General features: G+C 39.7%; 2 protein-coding genes across 2 annotated transcripts in view; one reads left to right on the top strand and one right to left on the bottom strand.

Annotated features, from left to right (window-relative positions):
- Nucleotides 1-69: 69 nt before the first annotated feature.
- LOC134797417 (CDK5RAP1-like protein) lies at nucleotides 70-5,813 on the top strand. The gene is made up of 7 exons (XM_063769643.1): nucleotides 70-797; nucleotides 1,087-1,237; nucleotides 2,707-2,927; nucleotides 3,416-3,546; nucleotides 3,848-4,004; nucleotides 4,495-4,622; nucleotides 5,419-5,813. Exons 1-7 carry the CDS (start codon nucleotides 263-265, stop codon nucleotides 5,809-5,811), a joined length of 1,716 nt encoding a protein of 571 aa, XP_063625713.1. The 5' UTR covers nucleotides 70-262; the 3' UTR covers nucleotides 5,812-5,813.
- A 2,375-nt stretch (nucleotides 5,814-8,188) lies between these two features.
- LOC134797412 (ankyrin repeat domain-containing protein 6) overlaps nucleotides 8,189-19,209 on the bottom strand; it is a 110,325-nt gene continuing 99,304 nt past the window's right edge. Inside the window, exons 3-5 of the mRNA XM_063769636.1 lie at nucleotides 12,940-13,041; nucleotides 11,485-11,679; nucleotides 8,189-10,801 (exon numbers count right to left, since the gene is read on the bottom strand). Coding sequence (XP_063625706.1) covers nucleotides 8,204-10,801; nucleotides 11,485-11,679; nucleotides 12,940-13,041 — 2,895 coding nt within the window. The 3' untranslated portion in view covers nucleotides 8,189-8,203. The remainder of the gene's footprint in view (nucleotides 10,802-11,484; nucleotides 11,680-12,939; nucleotides 13,042-19,209) is intronic.

Raw genomic sequence — 19,209 nt, 5'->3', positions numbered from 1 at the left:
AACAGACGATCGTAACGGGATACAATCAAGTTAGCCAACACCTCGATTATGACGTGATGACGCATCGTGTGTAGAAAGTTTTTATTGGATTTCAATCATTCATGATCATGCCGTTAGAAAAATACGACTCAATTAAGTCATTTTGACACATCAATTTGTCAACAAATCAGCAGCTAAAATTTTAGGTTACGTGATAGAAATTCCCCTTATTTAATAGAGTTAAGAAAAACTAGTATGTAAAAACAATAAAGACACACCAAAAATGTCTTTATTACGTCGTACTCAGCGCTTGCTGAATTTATCCAGTAAATATATATCCAGAAATTGTCGATGTTTATCAGACAGTACTCAAGTAACTTCAAGACGTGATAAAATAAAACAGGGGCCTGGCCTAAAGGAGTTTATAATTGGAGACTCTGAGCCCGTTCTTCTAGATAGGCCTCATATTCCATATTTACCAGAAAATGTAACATTTGCTTCAAATCGCAAAGTGTATTTCGATGTGTACGGATGCCAAATGAACTTGAATGATACGGAGATTGTTTGGTCTATTTTGAAGAAAGAGGGTTTCGAGAAGACGGAAATTGAGGAGGAAGCAGATATATTCCTGGTAATGACGTGTGCGATACGGGAAGGGGCTGAGAGTAAGATATGGCACCGTTTGGACCACTTGAGAGGGTTCAAGAGACGTCGGGCGCAGAAGAACAAGGACAGGCCGGTTAAAATTGGTTTACTGGGCTGTATGGCAGAGCGGCTGAAGACCAAGCTTATTGAAATAGAAAAAGCTGTTGATGTTGGTAAGAAACATTTGTTTGCTTTCTGTCTATTGTAGTCATAACACACACATGTGTGTGGTGTGTAACATTTGTCTTATATTTCATGGAATTATTATAAAAAGTATTAGTCTAAGATTAAGAACCGCGCATGTGAGTGGAGGCACTGGAGTTGCAAGCAATTGAGAAATTAATTAACATTAACCAAAAAAACTGAAATATAGATGGCTATTATTAGAATGGTTGTGCTAGGGTATTCTTACCCCAGACTTTCATAGATTTAAACATGTTTAATCTGAATCTGATTTTCCAGTGGCTGGTCCAGACAGCTACCGGGACTTGCCACGGCTGCTAGCTTTAACAGAAAGTGGCCAAACTGCTGTCAATGTGCTGCTGTCCTTGGACGAGACTTACGCTGATGTGGTGCCTGTGAGACTCAACCAGGATAGTGTATCTGCTTTCATGTGAGTCTCTTATTATGTTATGATAATATCTCTGTCATAGTGGATAAGGTTGGAGCTTCTTTATGTGCCAGGACTTCAATTTTGCTGTACAACAAGTAAGACTTGATTTTTTGTGGATGATTGGAAATTAAAGTATTTAACCAGAGGGGACTTCTTTGAAATTTCTGAAAGAGATGATTTTTAGCCTATATGTGTCTTTTCTTTGAATTGTTTACCCTCTAATACTTCTAGTCTTCATTTCACTTTTCTCATATACACAATTCTTTATTTATTGAAAAAGAAAAACAAAACCTCACAAGCCTCTAAATTACTGTCTAGACAAGAAAGTTCTCCTATATTAATAGTATACAATTATCCTCAGAATGAACCTGGTAGGTATTTATATATAAAAGTGTAATAAAAATAGTGGGGATCCGTTTATATTCGGTATCATGATTTGATTAGGAAACAGAAGAACAAAAATTTATTGACGCGAAAAAATTTTGGCCATTGTATGGAGGGTTGGCCGACTTGGACGACCTGCCCCATAGAAAAAAATGTTTGTTTGTTGCATCATAAATAATTTTCTTCTACTTTTTTCTGATCAGAACACGATACTGACCTTAAACGGATCCCCATTATTTTATTTACACCTTGTATGTTTTGGGCACACAAATTAATGTTCCCCATTATTAACAATCCATCCATCCATCCCATCCCAGTCTCTGTTGGGAACTCGGTACTCGAAGTTGTTGACTCGTACATCTACCTACCTACCTAGGACAAGTAGTCCAATTAGGTAGGTCCAACTTCGAGAAAGAGGTCAACCGCCGAATCCAACTCGGTTGGGCAGCATTCGGGAAACTACGTAATGTCTTTTCGTCCGACATACCTCAGTGCCTCAAGACGAAAGTCTTTAATCAATGTGTGTTACCAGTGATGACTTACGGCTCCGAAACGTGGTCTTTCACTATCGGCCTCATCTCAAAACTCAAAGTCGCTCAACGAGCTATGGAGAGGGCTATGCTCGGAGTTTCTCTGCGTGATCGAATCAGAAATGAGGAGATCCGTAGACGAACTAAAGTCACCGACATAGCCCACTGGATTAGCAAGCTGAAGTGGCAATGGGCAGGCCATATTGCACGCAGAGAAGATGGCCGATGGGGTCGAAAAGTCGAGTGGAGACCACGGACTAGCAAGCGCAGCGTAGGACGTCCACCCACAAGATGGACAGACGACCTTGTTAAGGCCGCCAGAAGTCGCTGGATGCGGGTCGCTTCCAACCGGTACGAATGGAGGTCCAAGGGGGAGGCCTATGTTCAGCAGTGGACGTCTTATGGCTGAGATGATGATTATTTACAAAACATTGTTAGATTGAATTTTCCTCAAGGACTTAAGAAACTGACAGTGGTTTTTAGGAAAAATTTTCGCTAGTGCTATCATAGTTGTTAATTTCCTGTACTTTAATTAATTAAGACTTACATTCTCAGCTCTATAATGCGCGGCTGCGACAACATGTGTACATACTGCATAGTGCCGTTCACCCGCGGCCGCGAGCGCTCCCGACCTCTACGCTCCATAGTCGACGAGGCGCGGTTACTCGCAGACCGCGGGGTTAAGGAGCTCACGTTGCTGGGACAGAATGTGAACAGCTATAGAGACCCGAGGGAAAATCCGGACGACGAGAGGCTAGATACGCAGTTGGCGAAAGGTGAGGATATAAAGGTCTTTTCCATGCTATTTTGAATTTCTATTTAGACAAATCAAAATTGCATTTGTCTTGGCAAGTTTTGATGTCTGAGCGGCTAGAGGCTATACAAACCAGACTTTGATAATGACTGAGGATCTACCGCGAAAATCGTAAATTTATTTATTGTAATGTTTCTTTCTACTTGTGCCTAATGCATACGCGTTTCATACGACGTTTTTCAACACACTTGCGAGGAAAAAAATATGAAACTTTCATATAAATCAAATTTTAATTGTTAAAACAGTTAGTAAAGTCTAATATCTGTCATACTGCCTGACGCCCGCGACCCTGCCGCTGGCGGGCCGCCGGGTTCCGTCAGCCGGGCGGCGGGGCTCGTGTGACTTATGCCTTTAAATTAAGTTTAAAAATTGCCAATTAGTAATGTTGACGATGGTATCAAACGGAGCCGTCTGCTAACCAGGTTAAATTACTATTAAATTCACTTGCAGGCTTCAAAACAGTTTACAAGCCGAAGAAAGGCGGACTTCGGTTCGCGGACCTCCTGGACCAGGTGTCGGCCGCCGTCCCAGACATGCGCGTGAGATTCACCGCCGCGCATCCCAAGGACTTTCCCGACGAGGTGAGCATTGGCTGGTTTTCAAAGCTACGGTCAGCAAATATTTTTAAGGAACTCTCAGTGATAATATGTGAAATATTTATTTATTTATACTTTATTGCACAAAAGAAAAATTTAGTGTACAAAAGGCGAATCTACCAGTCAACCTTAGGGTCAAGGAGAGAATATCAGTCAGTTTTTAATTTTTAATAATATTTTTTAATAAATAAGGTTCTTAAGTAGTGTGGTGTCCACGTTGAATACGTTAAATAAATCAGAGCTATGTTCTTTGTTGATATTTGTAAATCGGCATTCTTATTTCCAGGTATTGCAAGTGATCAACGAGCGCCCGAACATCTGCAAGCTGCTTCATTTACCCGCGCAGTCGGGCTCCTCTACCGTCCTTGAAAGGATGCGGCGCGGGTACACGAGGGAGGCCTACTTGCAGCTTGTTGAGCACGTTAAAAATACTATCCCGGGAGGTAACTTGTCCTTTAAGTACCTACTTCGTTTTTAAGATTTAATTAATCGAGCCGTTTGTATTAATTAAAACTATTTACTACTGGCTAATATGCTTCTTAATCTTATATTCTTTATTAATCATTGAAACTATTTTGTTTTCATATTTTCCCGAAATAGCTGAAATCTTGACACTGGTTTAAACTTTCACCATTACTTTTTTTACTCATTATTAATTACTAAAACGGGACTTAATCGCGTAAAATTTAGTTTTAAATCTCGCGCGGTTACAAGATGTTGATGTCAACTTTAACCAGTCTTCTCCGAGGCCACGGGGACAACGCCGTCCTCGAAAAGTCTGAGGTAAATTTAAAAACTTAATTTCACACGATTAGGTCCCGTTTTAGTAAATAATATCTGAAAAAAGTAAAGAAAAGAGGACTATCCAGATAAGTTAATTTTAATTTATTTACATTTAGTTTATATATTTATATTATTTATGTAAAATTCCAGTGGGCCTATCCACCGACATGATCTGTGGGTTCTGCGGCGAGACCGACGAGGAGTTCGAAGAGACCATGACCCTGATGCAGCAGGTCGACTACAACATCGCCTTCCTGTTCCCTTACAGCATGAGAGAGGTAAACATCCATTTTTAGGGTTCCGTACTTCAAAAGGGAAAAAACTGAACCCTCGTGCGTCTGTCTGTCTGTCTGTCTGTCCGACCATTCCCCCCTTTACCTCCGAAACTACTGGGTCTATAATTTTGAAAAAAATACACAAAATAGTTCTTTACCTATAGATGACAGGAAAACCTATTAGAAATGTACAGTCAAGCGTGAGGCGAATTTAATTACTTGGTTTTTGATCCGACCCCTACGGGTTTTTTAAAGACATATCATTCACGTTCCACATAAAATATACATTGTTAAAAATCGGATAATGTACGGAACCCTGGAACGCGAGTCCGACTCGCACTTGACCGGTTTTTTTTGTCTTGCAATGCAAGATTCAATTTTGCGCTCAGAATACTAACGTAATACGCTATGCATAGTTCTACTGCAATATTCCGCGTTTCGCTCAGGACTCTGTGTGGCTACGACCAGTTTGGCAGTGACAATACGTACAATGACGTACTCGCATATTAGTGCGAGCGAGATGTATAGAAAGTAAATTACGTAGACGTTAGCGTATATGTTAGTTTTGACACTGTCATTGTCTAATTTACGGACAGTTGCCATACTCAAGCTTCTATTTTAGAATCTCTCATGACGCTCAAAATACAATTTAAGATCCTTAATTAAGCTCAATATTCTACCTTAGATCCCGCGCTATGCTCAGTAGGTATTCAATTTTCAGCAATACTAGTTACTTTATTACAACACTTTATTCATACTTATCCGTTAATAAACCATCCTTACCTAATATTTTTTTCAGAAAACCGCCGCCCACCGCCGCTACAAAGATGACGTCCCCGACTCTGTCAAAAAACTCCGCCACAACCGAATGATACAACTCTACCGCACCAAGAGCCAAGCTCTCAACGAATCAGAGATCGGGAACACACATCTCGTCCTAATCGAGGGGACTGTACCTAAAACAGGACAGTTCTTGGGAAGAAATGAGTTTTACATGAAAGTTGTTTTTGATCAATGTGAGATTGAGAGTCAAGATGGTGGGAAAGTTAGTATGAAGCCGGGGGATTTTGTGGCGGTGAGGATAACGGGGGCGAAATCGTCTGTGTTGACTGGGGTACCGATGTATCATAGTAGTGTTAGGGAGTTTTATAGAGATTTTAGTTGGGGTGAGCGAAATATGCTTAGAGTGTAAAATATATAATTATATTATAGTTTATTAATAAATAGGTATTGTTTTAAGTTTTAAAAGTGTTATGGATTTATTTTATACCAATTATTATCTTTTTATTTTATACGAAGATCCCAGTGTATTGGGTGTATGCGCGACAGTGGCGCCTGCCTACCTGCCTGATTCTTTACAAACCATTTGTCTAATACAATTGTTAACAAATACAATTGTTTTGTAAAGAATCACCCATGGTATAATAATATACTCCGCCTGGTACTCTATTCCCGTCTTTTCTAGGTCACCTAACTGACACAAGCCTACGTCATCATGCGACAGCGCTATATGATAATATGCGATAGCGCTATTTATAGCGGCCATGTTATTGTGACGTAGGCCTGTGTCACTCTGGGAATAGAAGACCATGTTTTATTAGACCATGGAATCACCGTTTTTTTAAGCCAGGCAATGTTGGGCATGGTAGGCAATGTTGAGGAAGGTGACAGTACTGAACATGAACATATACCGTAAATCTGTGGATGCCTCTTGCAGGAACATATGTGGCTTTCCATTACAGAAGAGTCCTTAGTTAGGCTTAATGTGCAATAAGGACCTTTCCATCAGAATTTCTGTTGGAATTTCAAATAAAAAGGACCTTAATGCATTTGAAGCATCCCTTCTGTGATGGTAAGCCACATATGCAAGCACTTTAATAAATATAACGGAAATAAAAATAACATATTAGTTGTGACACTTCAAAAGTGCATTTTATTAGAATCAATCAGTACAAAATTACAAAATAAATATGACAATTTACATGAAAACAAACTGGGTTTAACCTATGTTACGTATTTATTTAGAAATAGGCTATTTACAAACCATTTTCAAAAACACTGCATACAAATCTGTCACACATGGCATCAAAATCTATAATTATATTTGTACTTAGTTCTAACCAAAAATTCATTGTTTGTGTAAGTTTAACACATTCACTGCGTGCGTTTACCGTCATAAAAGTTTGTTCCTCGGCCACGCCCCCTGGCAGTGAGTGTGAATTTGACAGCTAATATAAATGTCGTTATACGGCTTCGTATATAATGCAGTAGTTATAGTTGTCAAAATTTGACGTTTGACAATCTATGGCGTCGGGCCACGCCATCTTCTTCAGCTGTCCAAGTCGAGACTTTACCGATCTTATACAACCCCAGTACTTATAGGGTAATTCGCCAGTAACTGGCCACTTTTAGTAACTGGCCACCCTTAACTAAAAATGAATTATATTCACCTATAAATAGAATTCATTTTAGTATAAGGTTTCAATAACTGGCCACCTTATACTAAAATGAATTATATTTATAGGTGAATAGAATTCATTTTTAGTTTAGGGCGGCCATGTTACTAAAACCGGCCAGTTACTGGCCAATTACCCTACCATCTTGATTAATAAATTAATAATATTATGACGGACTTTAAACTTTTATGGACATTGAACTTTAAAGCCGTCAAAATTACGCCAGAGAATTCCTAAGGTTTTTTTCAACTCATTAACTTTTTCGACGCCGTGTCAAACACAAAAGCTGTCACTCGGTCGCCACGTCACCGAAGTGTCAAAACTGAAATGGAACTTTATGCATATGCATGTAGGTCTATGTTGCTCTGTGGCCTGTGACCGATTAATCCGTCTTTGGCGTTGGACCTGCGGTGCGGATATATCGGTCATTGGCGTCCAAAAGGTTAATCTATTATTGTATTGTGTTCGTATTTTTATAATTTTTATAAGTATTATTTTCTGTTACAAAAATAGGGGTGCTTGTGATTCATACATACAAAGTTATATTTATTATTTTGAGTGCTTAATCTATATATATCTAAATCTACGTGGCATTAAAGTATTTGTACTCGATTATTCTACAGGCAATTTAACTTAAACAAGTATTTAATTGTACAAAATACTCGTAATGAGTATTTTAAGAGGCAAACTAAACGTATGACTTAGATTCCTCTTCATTACTTTTTGACTGGGTTTTTGACCTATCTGTAAGTAATTGTATTAGAAATGTGAATATTGTCAATCTAATACCAAAGTTTATTAGTCAATCGTGATAATTTGAAAGGTGTATTACATTTATAGTTTATAGGTAAATACGCCAAACGTCGTCTTGCGTAGCTCAAAATCAAAGTAACCCATGTACATATTACAACTGGAGGAACTAAAGAATAGATATGGAGCCCGGTCCCTCTTGGCAGTTAAGTTTTTAAAAACTTCCTTGCTCTTGTAAAAGCGATACCAAACTAAACATCAATGATCTTTTTAAATCAATGATTTTGAATTTCGCATCAACTGCGCCTATAGATAAAGAATTATCTGCAAAACGGAAAAAGACCAAAAAAGTCTATTTTATAAAGTTGACAAGAAAGGTTAAACTAAACTAGACGCCCCAATGGGTATCACAGGCTTCCCAATGGGCATAACCGGCTTCCCATTCGGCACAATATTGATCCGCTGACCAGAAAGATTGTCCGAACCGTCAACATGACCAGACAAACTTGGTGACGGCCCCTGCGAGCTCCCGTACACTTTTGTACTGTAGCCTGAGTCGTTATGGGACTCCCTGTCTGTTTGACTCTGCGTTTCTGTCAAATGCGTGTTAATAGCTAGAGATTGAAGCCTGCTATGGAGTAGATTATGATCTGGAACGGGCTTTGGATTGTAATAAGGCGGCCGGTTATCGTAGTAACCAAATTCGTTCTGATTGGCGATTTCAACTTCAGTATTCTGGTCCAAATGCTCGCTGTAGCAGTGAGGTATTCTATCCATTTCCCTTATAATGTGATCTTGCATCATTGCGTCGAAGACGCCTGTTTGGTGGTGGTATAATGGGTTCCTGTTTCTAGGTTGGACTTGCGTTTGAGGTAGACCTGTTTGGTTGTAGTCGTAGTATTGAGGAGTAGGTAAGCCGTTTTCGATCATTTCTCTGTAGGGCAGTTGGTGGTTTTGACGGTTTGGTATCTCGTGGAAGTAGGCGTCTTTAGGGATCATGGGTCTTAAGTCTGGTGGGTAAGGTTTTTGTGTTTGCGGGGCAGGGGATTGAGATTTGGTGGACATGGTTTCGTAGTTAGGTAGAGGAAGGGTTTGGAGGAGGTTGGTGTTCTTCATGGGCCCGGGTGTGTTCGTAGTTCTAATTGGATTGTCCTCTTCGTCGCTGCTTTCTGAATTGTTTCCATTGTCTTTCGGTGGGGTTTGGAAAGTCTTTCTAGTTGGGAACGGGATGAGGTTATGCAAGCTGAAGCGTTTTGATTTAGGCGGTTTTTCCTTTAACACTGGCGCTGGTCTTTGTGGTTGTTGAGGCATTTTGAGTATGCCAGGGTTTGGAGAGACTGCGGGTAGAGGTTCTTCGGTGGGCTTTCTTTCGGGAGACTGACATCTTTGCTGTTCTACCTGCGCTACTAACTCCTGAACTGACTTTCTTGGTTCTCTTTCTACGCTGTTCTCTTCTCGAACCTGATAGTTGCTTGGTTGTTTATGGAGCTTAACGTATCCGTCTTGCGATATATCTAAAGATTTCGCGTTGTTTCTCATAACGACTTGGGACATTTCTTTTTCGAGCATGACTCTTTTTCTAATATCGTCTGCCGTTCTTTGTAAGACTTGGCTCTTCCAAGCTGGCACGCCAGGAGATTGATCCTTTTTTCTTTCCTCAGAATCGCTGACTTTAAAGTCTCTGCTGCTGCTGGGTGACTTAGTATTCGATTGTCGACTAGGTGAGGCGAATCTTTCGTTATACCCTTGAACCTCCATGGAGACTGGTGATTGTGATACTGATATTTTATTCGCCTTTACATGTATTTCAGCAGTGACATTATGTAAGCGGCTCTGATCTGGACTTGGTCCTGAAGCAGTAGTATGAGGTGATCTCGACATGCGACTTGGACCAGCATCTAATTGATCACTGCTCATAGAATTCTTAAGAACATACTTTCTTCTAGGAGTTGGCGGTGATCTGGTGTCTAACACTTCTGTACTTTTCGACGTCTGCTTATCAGGTCGCTCCTTGGGATGACTTTCGTAATGTTCAGCGGTTTGATTGAAACTCTTTATTAATTTGTTGACTTTATTCCACTCTTCCGAATGATCCAAGATTTCTAGACTCCTCGTCCTTTTCATGGGAGGTATGTCTAAGGAACCTTTAGGGCTGTAGTCTAATTTCCTGACTCTTTCTGAAGCTCTGAACATTACGCCTCTCGTCAGCCAGTGTTCTAAATGCTGATGTCGCTCTTTACACAGCGCTCTTTCAGCAGCCACAAACCTTGTCAACTCCGATATCTGTCCTTGCGTCTTCATCTCCAAATCTGTTACCTTCTGATCGAGCCTGTCATGAGCTCTGTCTATGTGCCGTTTCAAATCCTTCTTATCCTCATTCATCTTCTCTTCCATATGTTTAAAGAACGGTGCGCAGTAGCACGTGTATCCAGCTCCAATTGGGCCTTTTTTGATATTCCCCGCTAAATCTAAGAAGTACTGTTCGCCTTTTCTAAGCGGTTCGGTGGGAAGCGAGCTTAACTTGGGCTTCGGGAAGTATTTCGGGTCCGGATAGTAATGGCATCCGTATGGGGACCACTGGACAGGTGCTGGCGGCGTTTCGAAGTGAACGTTCTTCTTTTTCTTTCCATCTTTTTTCTTTGGAGCGTCAGGTTCGTCTATCGTTCTTTCCTTGCTTTTGTCTCGTTTCTTCTTCTGTTTAGCTACAGGGGTGTTCAAGATGGCGATGATTTCGTCCAAGCCTTTTCTTGTGGCTATATCCCTAGCGGTTTCCCCCTGGTGGTTCTTGAGTGTCTTGTCGCAGCCGGCTTCGAGGAGGATGCGCGTGAGTTTGCGCCGCGCCATGGCGGCGGCTATGTGGAGGGCAGTGTCGCCGTTCTTGTTCTGCGCGGCGACCTGGCACGCCGCGGAGATGAGGATGCGGGTGGCGCCCGCGTGCCCGTACCGCGCCGCCGTGTGGAGGGCCGTGTCGCCGTACTGGAAATCGAAGAACACACTGTTAGCTTGTGGACGTTGTGATACTTACTTGTGTCTTTGTGGTAGATGAAAAACAGTTTTTATTTATTTACTGTTATGTTCTAGCAAGTCCTAGTAAGCGTACTAGGTCCTAGAACATCGTAGTCATTAAAAGATTAAAGATTGTTTTTCATAAGAATAAACGCGAAGAGAGAAGAGAGAGAGATAAGAGTATCGCGCCTGCATTATACCGCCACGGCTACTGAAGTGGTGGAGTATGTACACCAGAAGACCGGCTACACGCTGAGGGTGTTCCAGCTTCGATCGCGCCACTACGTGCACTTCAACTCTTTTGTGGTGCGCGTGCCGCGACCGCTGCAGGGGACCATCGAGTGCGCCGACTTCTGGCCGAAAGGTGTCGTATTTCGGAGGTTCCGGGGCAAACTGCCGAATCCGACACAAGAGCAGCCGATGCAACGAAGCCACGCCGTTTTGTTGACTAAATAGTGTTTAGTTTTAAGTTTATAAAATACATTATGTATGTTAGTCTGTAAGGTATTTGTAATATGGGCCTTGTTGCCTGAATTTAATTACTAAATAAATAAATCAATAAGAAGCAAGCAAAGCTACCGGCATACATGCAGCGCGCACCCTTGTCCTATTGGCTCTGTTTAAGGTCAAAAGAGGAGGGAATATACACTTACATTGTTCTGCAGATCCGGTGGCGCTCCAGCAAGTAACAGTTCTCTAGTAGACTGGTTATGTCCGTTCTGACAGGCGAGATGTAGCGGCGCGAAGCCGCCCGCGTTGCGTGCGCGCAGCTCGCAGCGCGCGGCAAGGAGCGCGACGCAGCGCGAGTAGCCCTTCCAGGCCGCTTCGTGGACCGCGGTGTTGCCGTGCTGTAACACATAAGGATAATTTAATACTTATTAAAAAACCGGCCAAGTGCGAGTCGGACTCGCGCACGAAGGGTTCCGTACCATAATGCAAAAAACGGCAAAAAAAAAACGGTCACTCATCCAAGTACCGACCCCGGCCGACGTTGCTTAACTTCGGTCAAAAATCACGTTTGTTGTATGGGAGCCCCACTTAAATCTTTATTTTATTCTGTTGTCCCAAACATGTGCGAGTCGGACTCGCCCACCGAGAGTTAAGTACTTTTTAGTATTTGTTGTTATAGCGGCAACAGAAATACATCATCTGTGAAAATTTCAACTGTCTAGCTATCACGGTTCGTGAGATACAGCCTGGTGACAGACGGATGGACGGACGGACAGCGGAGTCTTAGTAATAGGGTCCCGTTTTACCCTTTGGGTACGGAACCCTAAAAAGGTACCTAATCCATAATAATATTATAAAGGCGAAAGTGTGTCTGTCTGTCAGTTACCTTCACGCTTAAGCCGCTGAATCGATTTAGTTGGGTATAGAGATAGTTTGAGTCCCGGGGAAGGACATAGGATAGTTTTTATGTCGGAAATCATCCCTGAAGAGATTGCAAAGGGGGGTGGAATTGAAAGATTAACTCTTTCAATTCCACCCCCCTTTGCAAGTTGCCTAATAAATAAATAAATAAATATTAGGGGACATCTTACACAGATCAACCTAGCCCCAAACTAAGCAAAGCTTGTACTATGGGTGCTAGGCGACGATATACATACTTATATAGATAAATACATACTTATATACATAGAAAACACCCATGACTCAGGAACAAATATTAGTGTTCATCACACAAATAAATGCCCTTACTGGGATTCGAACCCAGGACCGTCGGCTTCGCAGGCAGGGTCACTATCCACTAGGCCAGACCGGCCGTCCAATAATAATAATAGAAGTAAGCAATGCGCGAATTGAATGATTGCTATTAGCATTATCCAGGCGCTATATCTACTTTTTAGCTGCTGTCACTAATTCCACGCAGACGAAGTTGCGGGCAAAAGCTAGTTATGTATAAATATACCTACTGTGAAATTAATTCGACAGAATCCGAAACAGAAGAGCTCGTGTTAGTGACAGCTATTGATAAATACTTTGCGCATAAAAGGCTTCAGTGAGTATTTAGAGGAATAAGAAAAGTTGATATCGCTAGAGACCTAGCAGAGGGGGGCATACGTATGTAGGTAATATTTGATCTCCAGGGGGGAATACAAAGATCTTACCACGAGGTCTTGTTTGTTAGGGTCGGCGCCGTGTTGCAGCAACAGTTGCACCACCTCAACATGCCCGTCCGCAGCTGCGCGCTGCAACGCGCTACAGCCATTCTGAAAAAAAAAACCAGTATTTTTACAATTTATATACATGGGCTCGAGATGCACTTTGCATTAGGATAACTTCGAAAGCGGGTTTATTTTGATATCGCTAATTTCTACTAAATCAGTAGCACTTCATACTTTTGCAATACCACTGCAACGCTTACCAAGGCATCTTGCTTACTGTTACTACAGTAAAAAAAGCTTCTAGTTTAGTAGGTATCTTGGTATTTGCAATTTTCGAAGTTACCCCAATGCACCTTACCAATATGCCTTGCTACAACACGTTCTGACTTCTGTTTAGTTCACAGCTTCATTTAAAATTACATAATTTAAAATTAAATATTTCTATGAAAATATTTTTGAAGCTACATGATGCTTTGTCTCGACAGGAGAGTTTAGGTGAATGATTACCAAGTTTCAAATCGATAGCGTAAGAGGTTTCCGAGATATTTAGCGATGTAACAGACAGAAATACGCACAGAGTCGCACCATAAGGGTTCCTTTTGACATTGGAAATGTCTTTTCGTTCGCTCCAGTATAGGGTCCGATTTCACGAAAAAGTGCGATCCCCTTCTCAAAAGACGCATAATCACGAGAGCTGTAAGGTGCAAAAATAATTATTCGAGAAAGTCAAAAACAAAAAAAGTTATGGTCGAAATAGTGAAAATAATTTTTTTTTTTTCCGAATTTTTGATTTTGGTGCTCGATAATTTGGAAACGAAGAATGATATCAACAATTTGAGAAAAACGGCTCTGGACAATTTAGTCAGCTACAATTTGAGCCTAAAACAAAGACGATCGGGTTAAGGGTTTGCCCTGTAGCCTAACCTTAAAATAGTCAAAAAGTCAGAACGACATTTTTCACATGGCATTTATGACTTCATGTTTCGCAGAGTTCGTTATCGGTGTTTGTTGTGAATTATCGATAGGGAGAGGGAGAGGCACGCGCTGTTTTGGACACCCGATTCGTCATGATGATCACATGGTAGAGCATTACCCAAGATAGCTGATGCTGAACCCTGGTAGTACCTATTGGAACTCAGGTTTGGTGCAACATAGACAAACGCTGTTATGGTCATCTCTCGTCGCGTCAAACTGCTGTCAAGAAAATTTCATATCTTGCAGCAAATGGGCCGCTGCCGATCAACACTCGAGTGACGATAACGGCGATGTGGCTACCACTTCTCGAGTTGACTACGGATTTGCCGTGTAATAATTTTCTTGTACTTTGAACATTAATATATCCTGCTTATTAATCGAAAAATGAAATATGTACCTATACTTATGCGCCACGGCGACAATTATTCAAACTTCGATACGCGTGTGGAAATTTTGCAATTTGTTTGTTCACATGCGTTATGTCCAGGATACTTGTGTTAGTCTAAGAATAAAATAATTATCATTCAACGTTGTAGTTTTCTTTTGTAACTTTTTCCTTATCCAGACTTTCTCGTCGCTCAGCGACAATATTTTTTCGAATTCCGTAGATTCATTTCCAATGTGCTCGATAGTCGTGTGAGGCACGAAATCTGTGAATTTTTACCTTTATAGTATCCGGAACCCTAAAAAATCCACTGGACTGGACGAATGAGTGAATGTCATGGTACGATGTAATGATATTTTAAGGTAAATCCACCAAATTTTGGAATAAACATGTCGAAATAATAATTTTGAGGAACGCAACTTTGCATAGACTATCCGTCTGTATTCTCTACTTGTCTTTGCTAAGTAACTAACAGCTATTTATAAGATAATTACTCTGAGAACTTCTCATTCTCATACAAGAGGCGATGGACTAGAAAACTAGTTACTCCATGCTCATTCCCATTAAAACGTAATCTAGTCAGTAAAAACTTAACGGCATAGTAACGATTGACCCATTGTAAACCTTAAGTCAATGAAATAAGCTCTATAAATGGGCAGTAAATTTTCGTTATTATGGTGTATGTTCATGCATAAAATACTTAATAAAAGCGGGTAATAGTAATGTGAACATGGCTGACAAACTAGATTAAAAAGCTAACGTATAACGTATGAGTACTTTATATGCAATAAGTTGATGAGGATATTAATTTCTTATACATAGTTGGTAAACTATTGATAAATTGAATGTTGTGTATATTGTATGTATGGTTGCGATAAACTCGGTCACTATTGAACGGATTTTCATGCGGTTTTCATCTTATAATAGAGTGATTATTGAGGAAGGTTTAGGTGTATACCTAATTTGTTAAGATTTTGTGTAACCCGTGCGAAGCCGGGGCGGGTCGCTAGTATTTGATAAAGCGCTCTACTGTGCATTTAGCATTCTCTTAGCTTTTCAACATTTAATATAGACATCCCGCTTATACTAGTAAAATACCATTTTCACATTATAACGACTGCCATTTAAAAGATTTGTAGCCGCCATAATTGGCTATTAAATCGGTCAATACGTCCGACTTGCATTTATGTAGGTACCAAATATATCAATGACTTCATTTGAAATAAACAAATTTACATTCAACTTGAATCTTAATCCATCGTGATAAGGTTTAGAATACTTTAGTATTATTCGTAGCGGTAAAGTACGCTACGTTTTCTAGTATAATTTAATATCATGCGCATGTCATGTCCTATAAGGCAGGATTAAGATGGTATATTCAGAGTAATGGGGTGATAAATAAAGTTCTTATCTATGGTTTGGTTTCGCTGTATGGCTGCATTATAAATAAAGTTATACGTAAGAAAGCCTATTTAAAGTCGTTATGAAGACAACAGTCTTCCATGAATGACATGTCATTCCTAAGAATTATATGACCGTTATACTTTCATGTATATAACTACGTTCATACGTTTCAAAGTCGAAAGGGCAGGGTTACATATATATGACCATCAATGTCCACAATTTGTAACTCGACGCGTTTAATATGCAGAAATGCCGGAGTCATTTTACGAGTAAAAAATGCGTTGCCCGGTAGCTATTGGAATTGATATTTATACGCAGCTCTAATAGGGAAAGTGGTTAGATACGTTTGAAACTAGAAACCGTTTATGGTTATACTTTTTAATTTTATAATTACACTAAAGGGCTAATAGAAACGGGTTTTATTTTATAAGTTTGACACTATAGCAATTTAGCATTATAACTACGATATTTACTAATTTAGTAATAGCAAAAATAAAAATCACAAAAATAAATCTTGTTTTGTTATTATGTCTAGCTCGTATAGTAGTTTTGAGTGATCTTGGTCACCTAACAATGACGACTATGTAAAGCCGCCGCCATACAATAATGTGCGCTCTAATTTTCAACAACAACAACTCAACGACATGCTAAAACAACATAAAACTTGGCATGATCATTTAAGTAGGTAACATAATTATGTATATTTATGACCGGTATTTGTTTTCGTTATTAGAATTTAGAAATTGAAACACAGAGAAAATGGGGAGACTAGAAGTTACACACATGCACCTCTATTTTCTTTAATTTTAACAACGTCTTTACTTACGTCTGTATATTCATGATACATACCTACGTACTGTTGTATGTATCATGAATATAATGATTTTGTCCCGCTATTTTGTGCATGTAACGACATTTTTGTCTTACATATTTATAAGACAGCTTCGGTCTTCCATCACCGACGCAAGTTATTAAATTTTAATAATTTTTATTCCCCAGTCACAATTTACGTTGATTGGCCACTGGACTACTTTTTAATTGAAACTGTCATAAAAAGGGCTGTAAAAATGTCAACGGTTCAGTCCGTCATGTTAAATTACAGGTTGCTTAAATTGTATGGAGATTGGAAGGGGGGGTGCATTAAATGCAACTAAAATGCATGTTCTTTAGCATGCTCTACTTGAAGTTGATCAGTCAACAACGGGATGTTGTTACTTATGCGTTGTCGAGCATGCGTATGGTCAATGTGGTAAAGACCGTCTATCAGATAGGACCGTCTACATGCTCTTTCATCGTTTCAATATTTTGAGTTTGTACACATACTCAGAAGGTCGGTAGAGCAGAAGGAGAGAAGTTTTTACTTTCTGACTGTGTGAGCGACGTACGTATACAAATACGAGGGTTCTTGCCGTATGACGATCTTTCTAACCAAAAGGTTATGCGTGGTCATACATAAAAAAACATATACGTGACGACTTGAGAACCTCCTCCGTTTTTTCGTCGGTTAAAAATTGAATATGTCGGTCTTTCCCACATTGACCTTACGTGTTAAGTTAAAACGAATAGGCAGGTATTATGAGTAAACGAGTATTGAAACCGAACGACGTGAAGAATTCCATAAAAAAATCTAAAGTAAAATTCGGAGCACTGGATAAACAAATTGTATTGTAGCGCGCCTAATAGTGCCTAGACCATAGTAGTGTTTTTTAGTTTCATTCGTTTGTACATATTAGGTACTTTGTGATTTTCGAACCCATTCTAAACAATCCCAATTCTCCTCGGGAGTACCTAGTGGAATCAATATATAACATTCAGATCCCCATCATAAAATGATAAGAAACAATGTTAAAGTCATTGCCCTCAACAGACAGTAAGTAGCAGTTTTATTTATAAACAAACTATGCCAAGCGCGGCATCGTTAAAGGGTGACATTTGAGTCATTTCGAGTTTTTGCCGCCATATTTAATTAACACCAATGCAAGACGCCAACACTCGGAAAAAAATGGCGCGAAAACGGAGCCATCTTGAATATCTTGAAGCCGGGAACTCATTGCGTGGTTTGTTATAACTCTGTATCTTTAGATATTTTTTAAATAAAAGTAAACAAACAATTTGTACATTTTCGGGTAGTTAAGTACTTATAACATTTATTGGTTAATCAACCAAATACAAAACCGCTTGGATCTCTCACTGAACGACCTGACTTTAACCTACATTATTTGATCAATTGATCATGTAATGTTTTCATCTCCCCTTAACTGGCTTAAGGAGCCATTTGAGGGTAGATTTTGTTTACTTTTATTTAAATACCTAAAGATACAGAGTATAATAGAGCTGGACCAAGCTAACTCTGCATTGCATTTGCAATGACAAAGTGTGATATAATGTCATATTTTTATGAAAATATGTCGTTTAAGTTAGCTTAGACGGACTCGTGAGTTGTGTCACAGCTTACGTAGGTATATATTTGTGTAATTTTTGTACTAACTAACCATAAATCGTAATTATTAACTCACATTTATAGACGGGTCTAAAGTGGCCCACTGATTAACAGTCCGCCGGACGGTATCGGCCTGTCAGTTAGAACAAAATTTTGACAGTTCCGAACAACTGACAGGCCGATACCATGCGGCGAACTGTTAATCAGTGGGCCCCTACGCGAAATTTATTCAATTACCTTTATTTACCGACTTTTCGACACAGGTTTCATTGGTCGTGGTCGCGGCTAACTGATGCCAGCAAAATGTCACAACAGAGATTTGTGCAACTACCCGACGAAAAGTGTATGGAAAAGTTCGGGGGTTTGGGAAATCGTAATTATGTCAATGACTTCAGTCTTCAGTCTTGTCAGAGTATGGTCAGACATCACAAAATCATTCTGTACCTACCTACCTATACGAAAATATTGTACCTTAATGAATAATAATAAAATATGGACACTGCGCGGTCTGTAATAAAATATTTCAATTCAATGACATAAACAAAGTACTATCCAGGCTTGGTCGTAAAATAAAATAACATTGTACAACTTTATGCATTCAGAACGAGATAATTAAAGAGCTATTTAGCATTTACATTGAGTACAAAGCTCAGTATTATTGTATGGTAAACTTTGTTCTTACAATACGCAGTGAAATGATTTCGAATGATAGAAATCAGATGGTGAAATCCTATAATGAAATTCATCCCTTTATCCCCCCTCTTGTAACAAATCACCGGCGTTCCTTTCACCTATGTATCTATTCCTATTGCATAGGTTTGTAACAAATGAATATTTCACGGTACTAGCACCAGTATCCACTCTATTGTTTGATTTATTCAAATCGTTTTCGTATAAAACAGAATATCCACGGCCATAATGGCCGATATCGAGCGCTGAAATATGGACACTACTCGCAATAGCAATAAATCGATACTTTATCGATATTTCCACATCACTATGGACACGGGAAATGAGGTACAATGCGTTTTGATATGACTGCGAGAGGTGTATTTAGATAATGTAAATT

Source organism: Cydia splendana, chromosome 15, assembly GCF_910591565.1.
Source record: "Cydia splendana chromosome 15, ilCydSple1.2, whole genome shotgun sequence".
Lineage (NCBI taxonomy): Eukaryota > Metazoa > Arthropoda > Insecta > Lepidoptera > Tortricidae > Cydia > Cydia splendana.
Note: the sequence above shows the minus strand (reverse complement) of the source record. Positions and strands in the feature narration are given on the sequence as shown.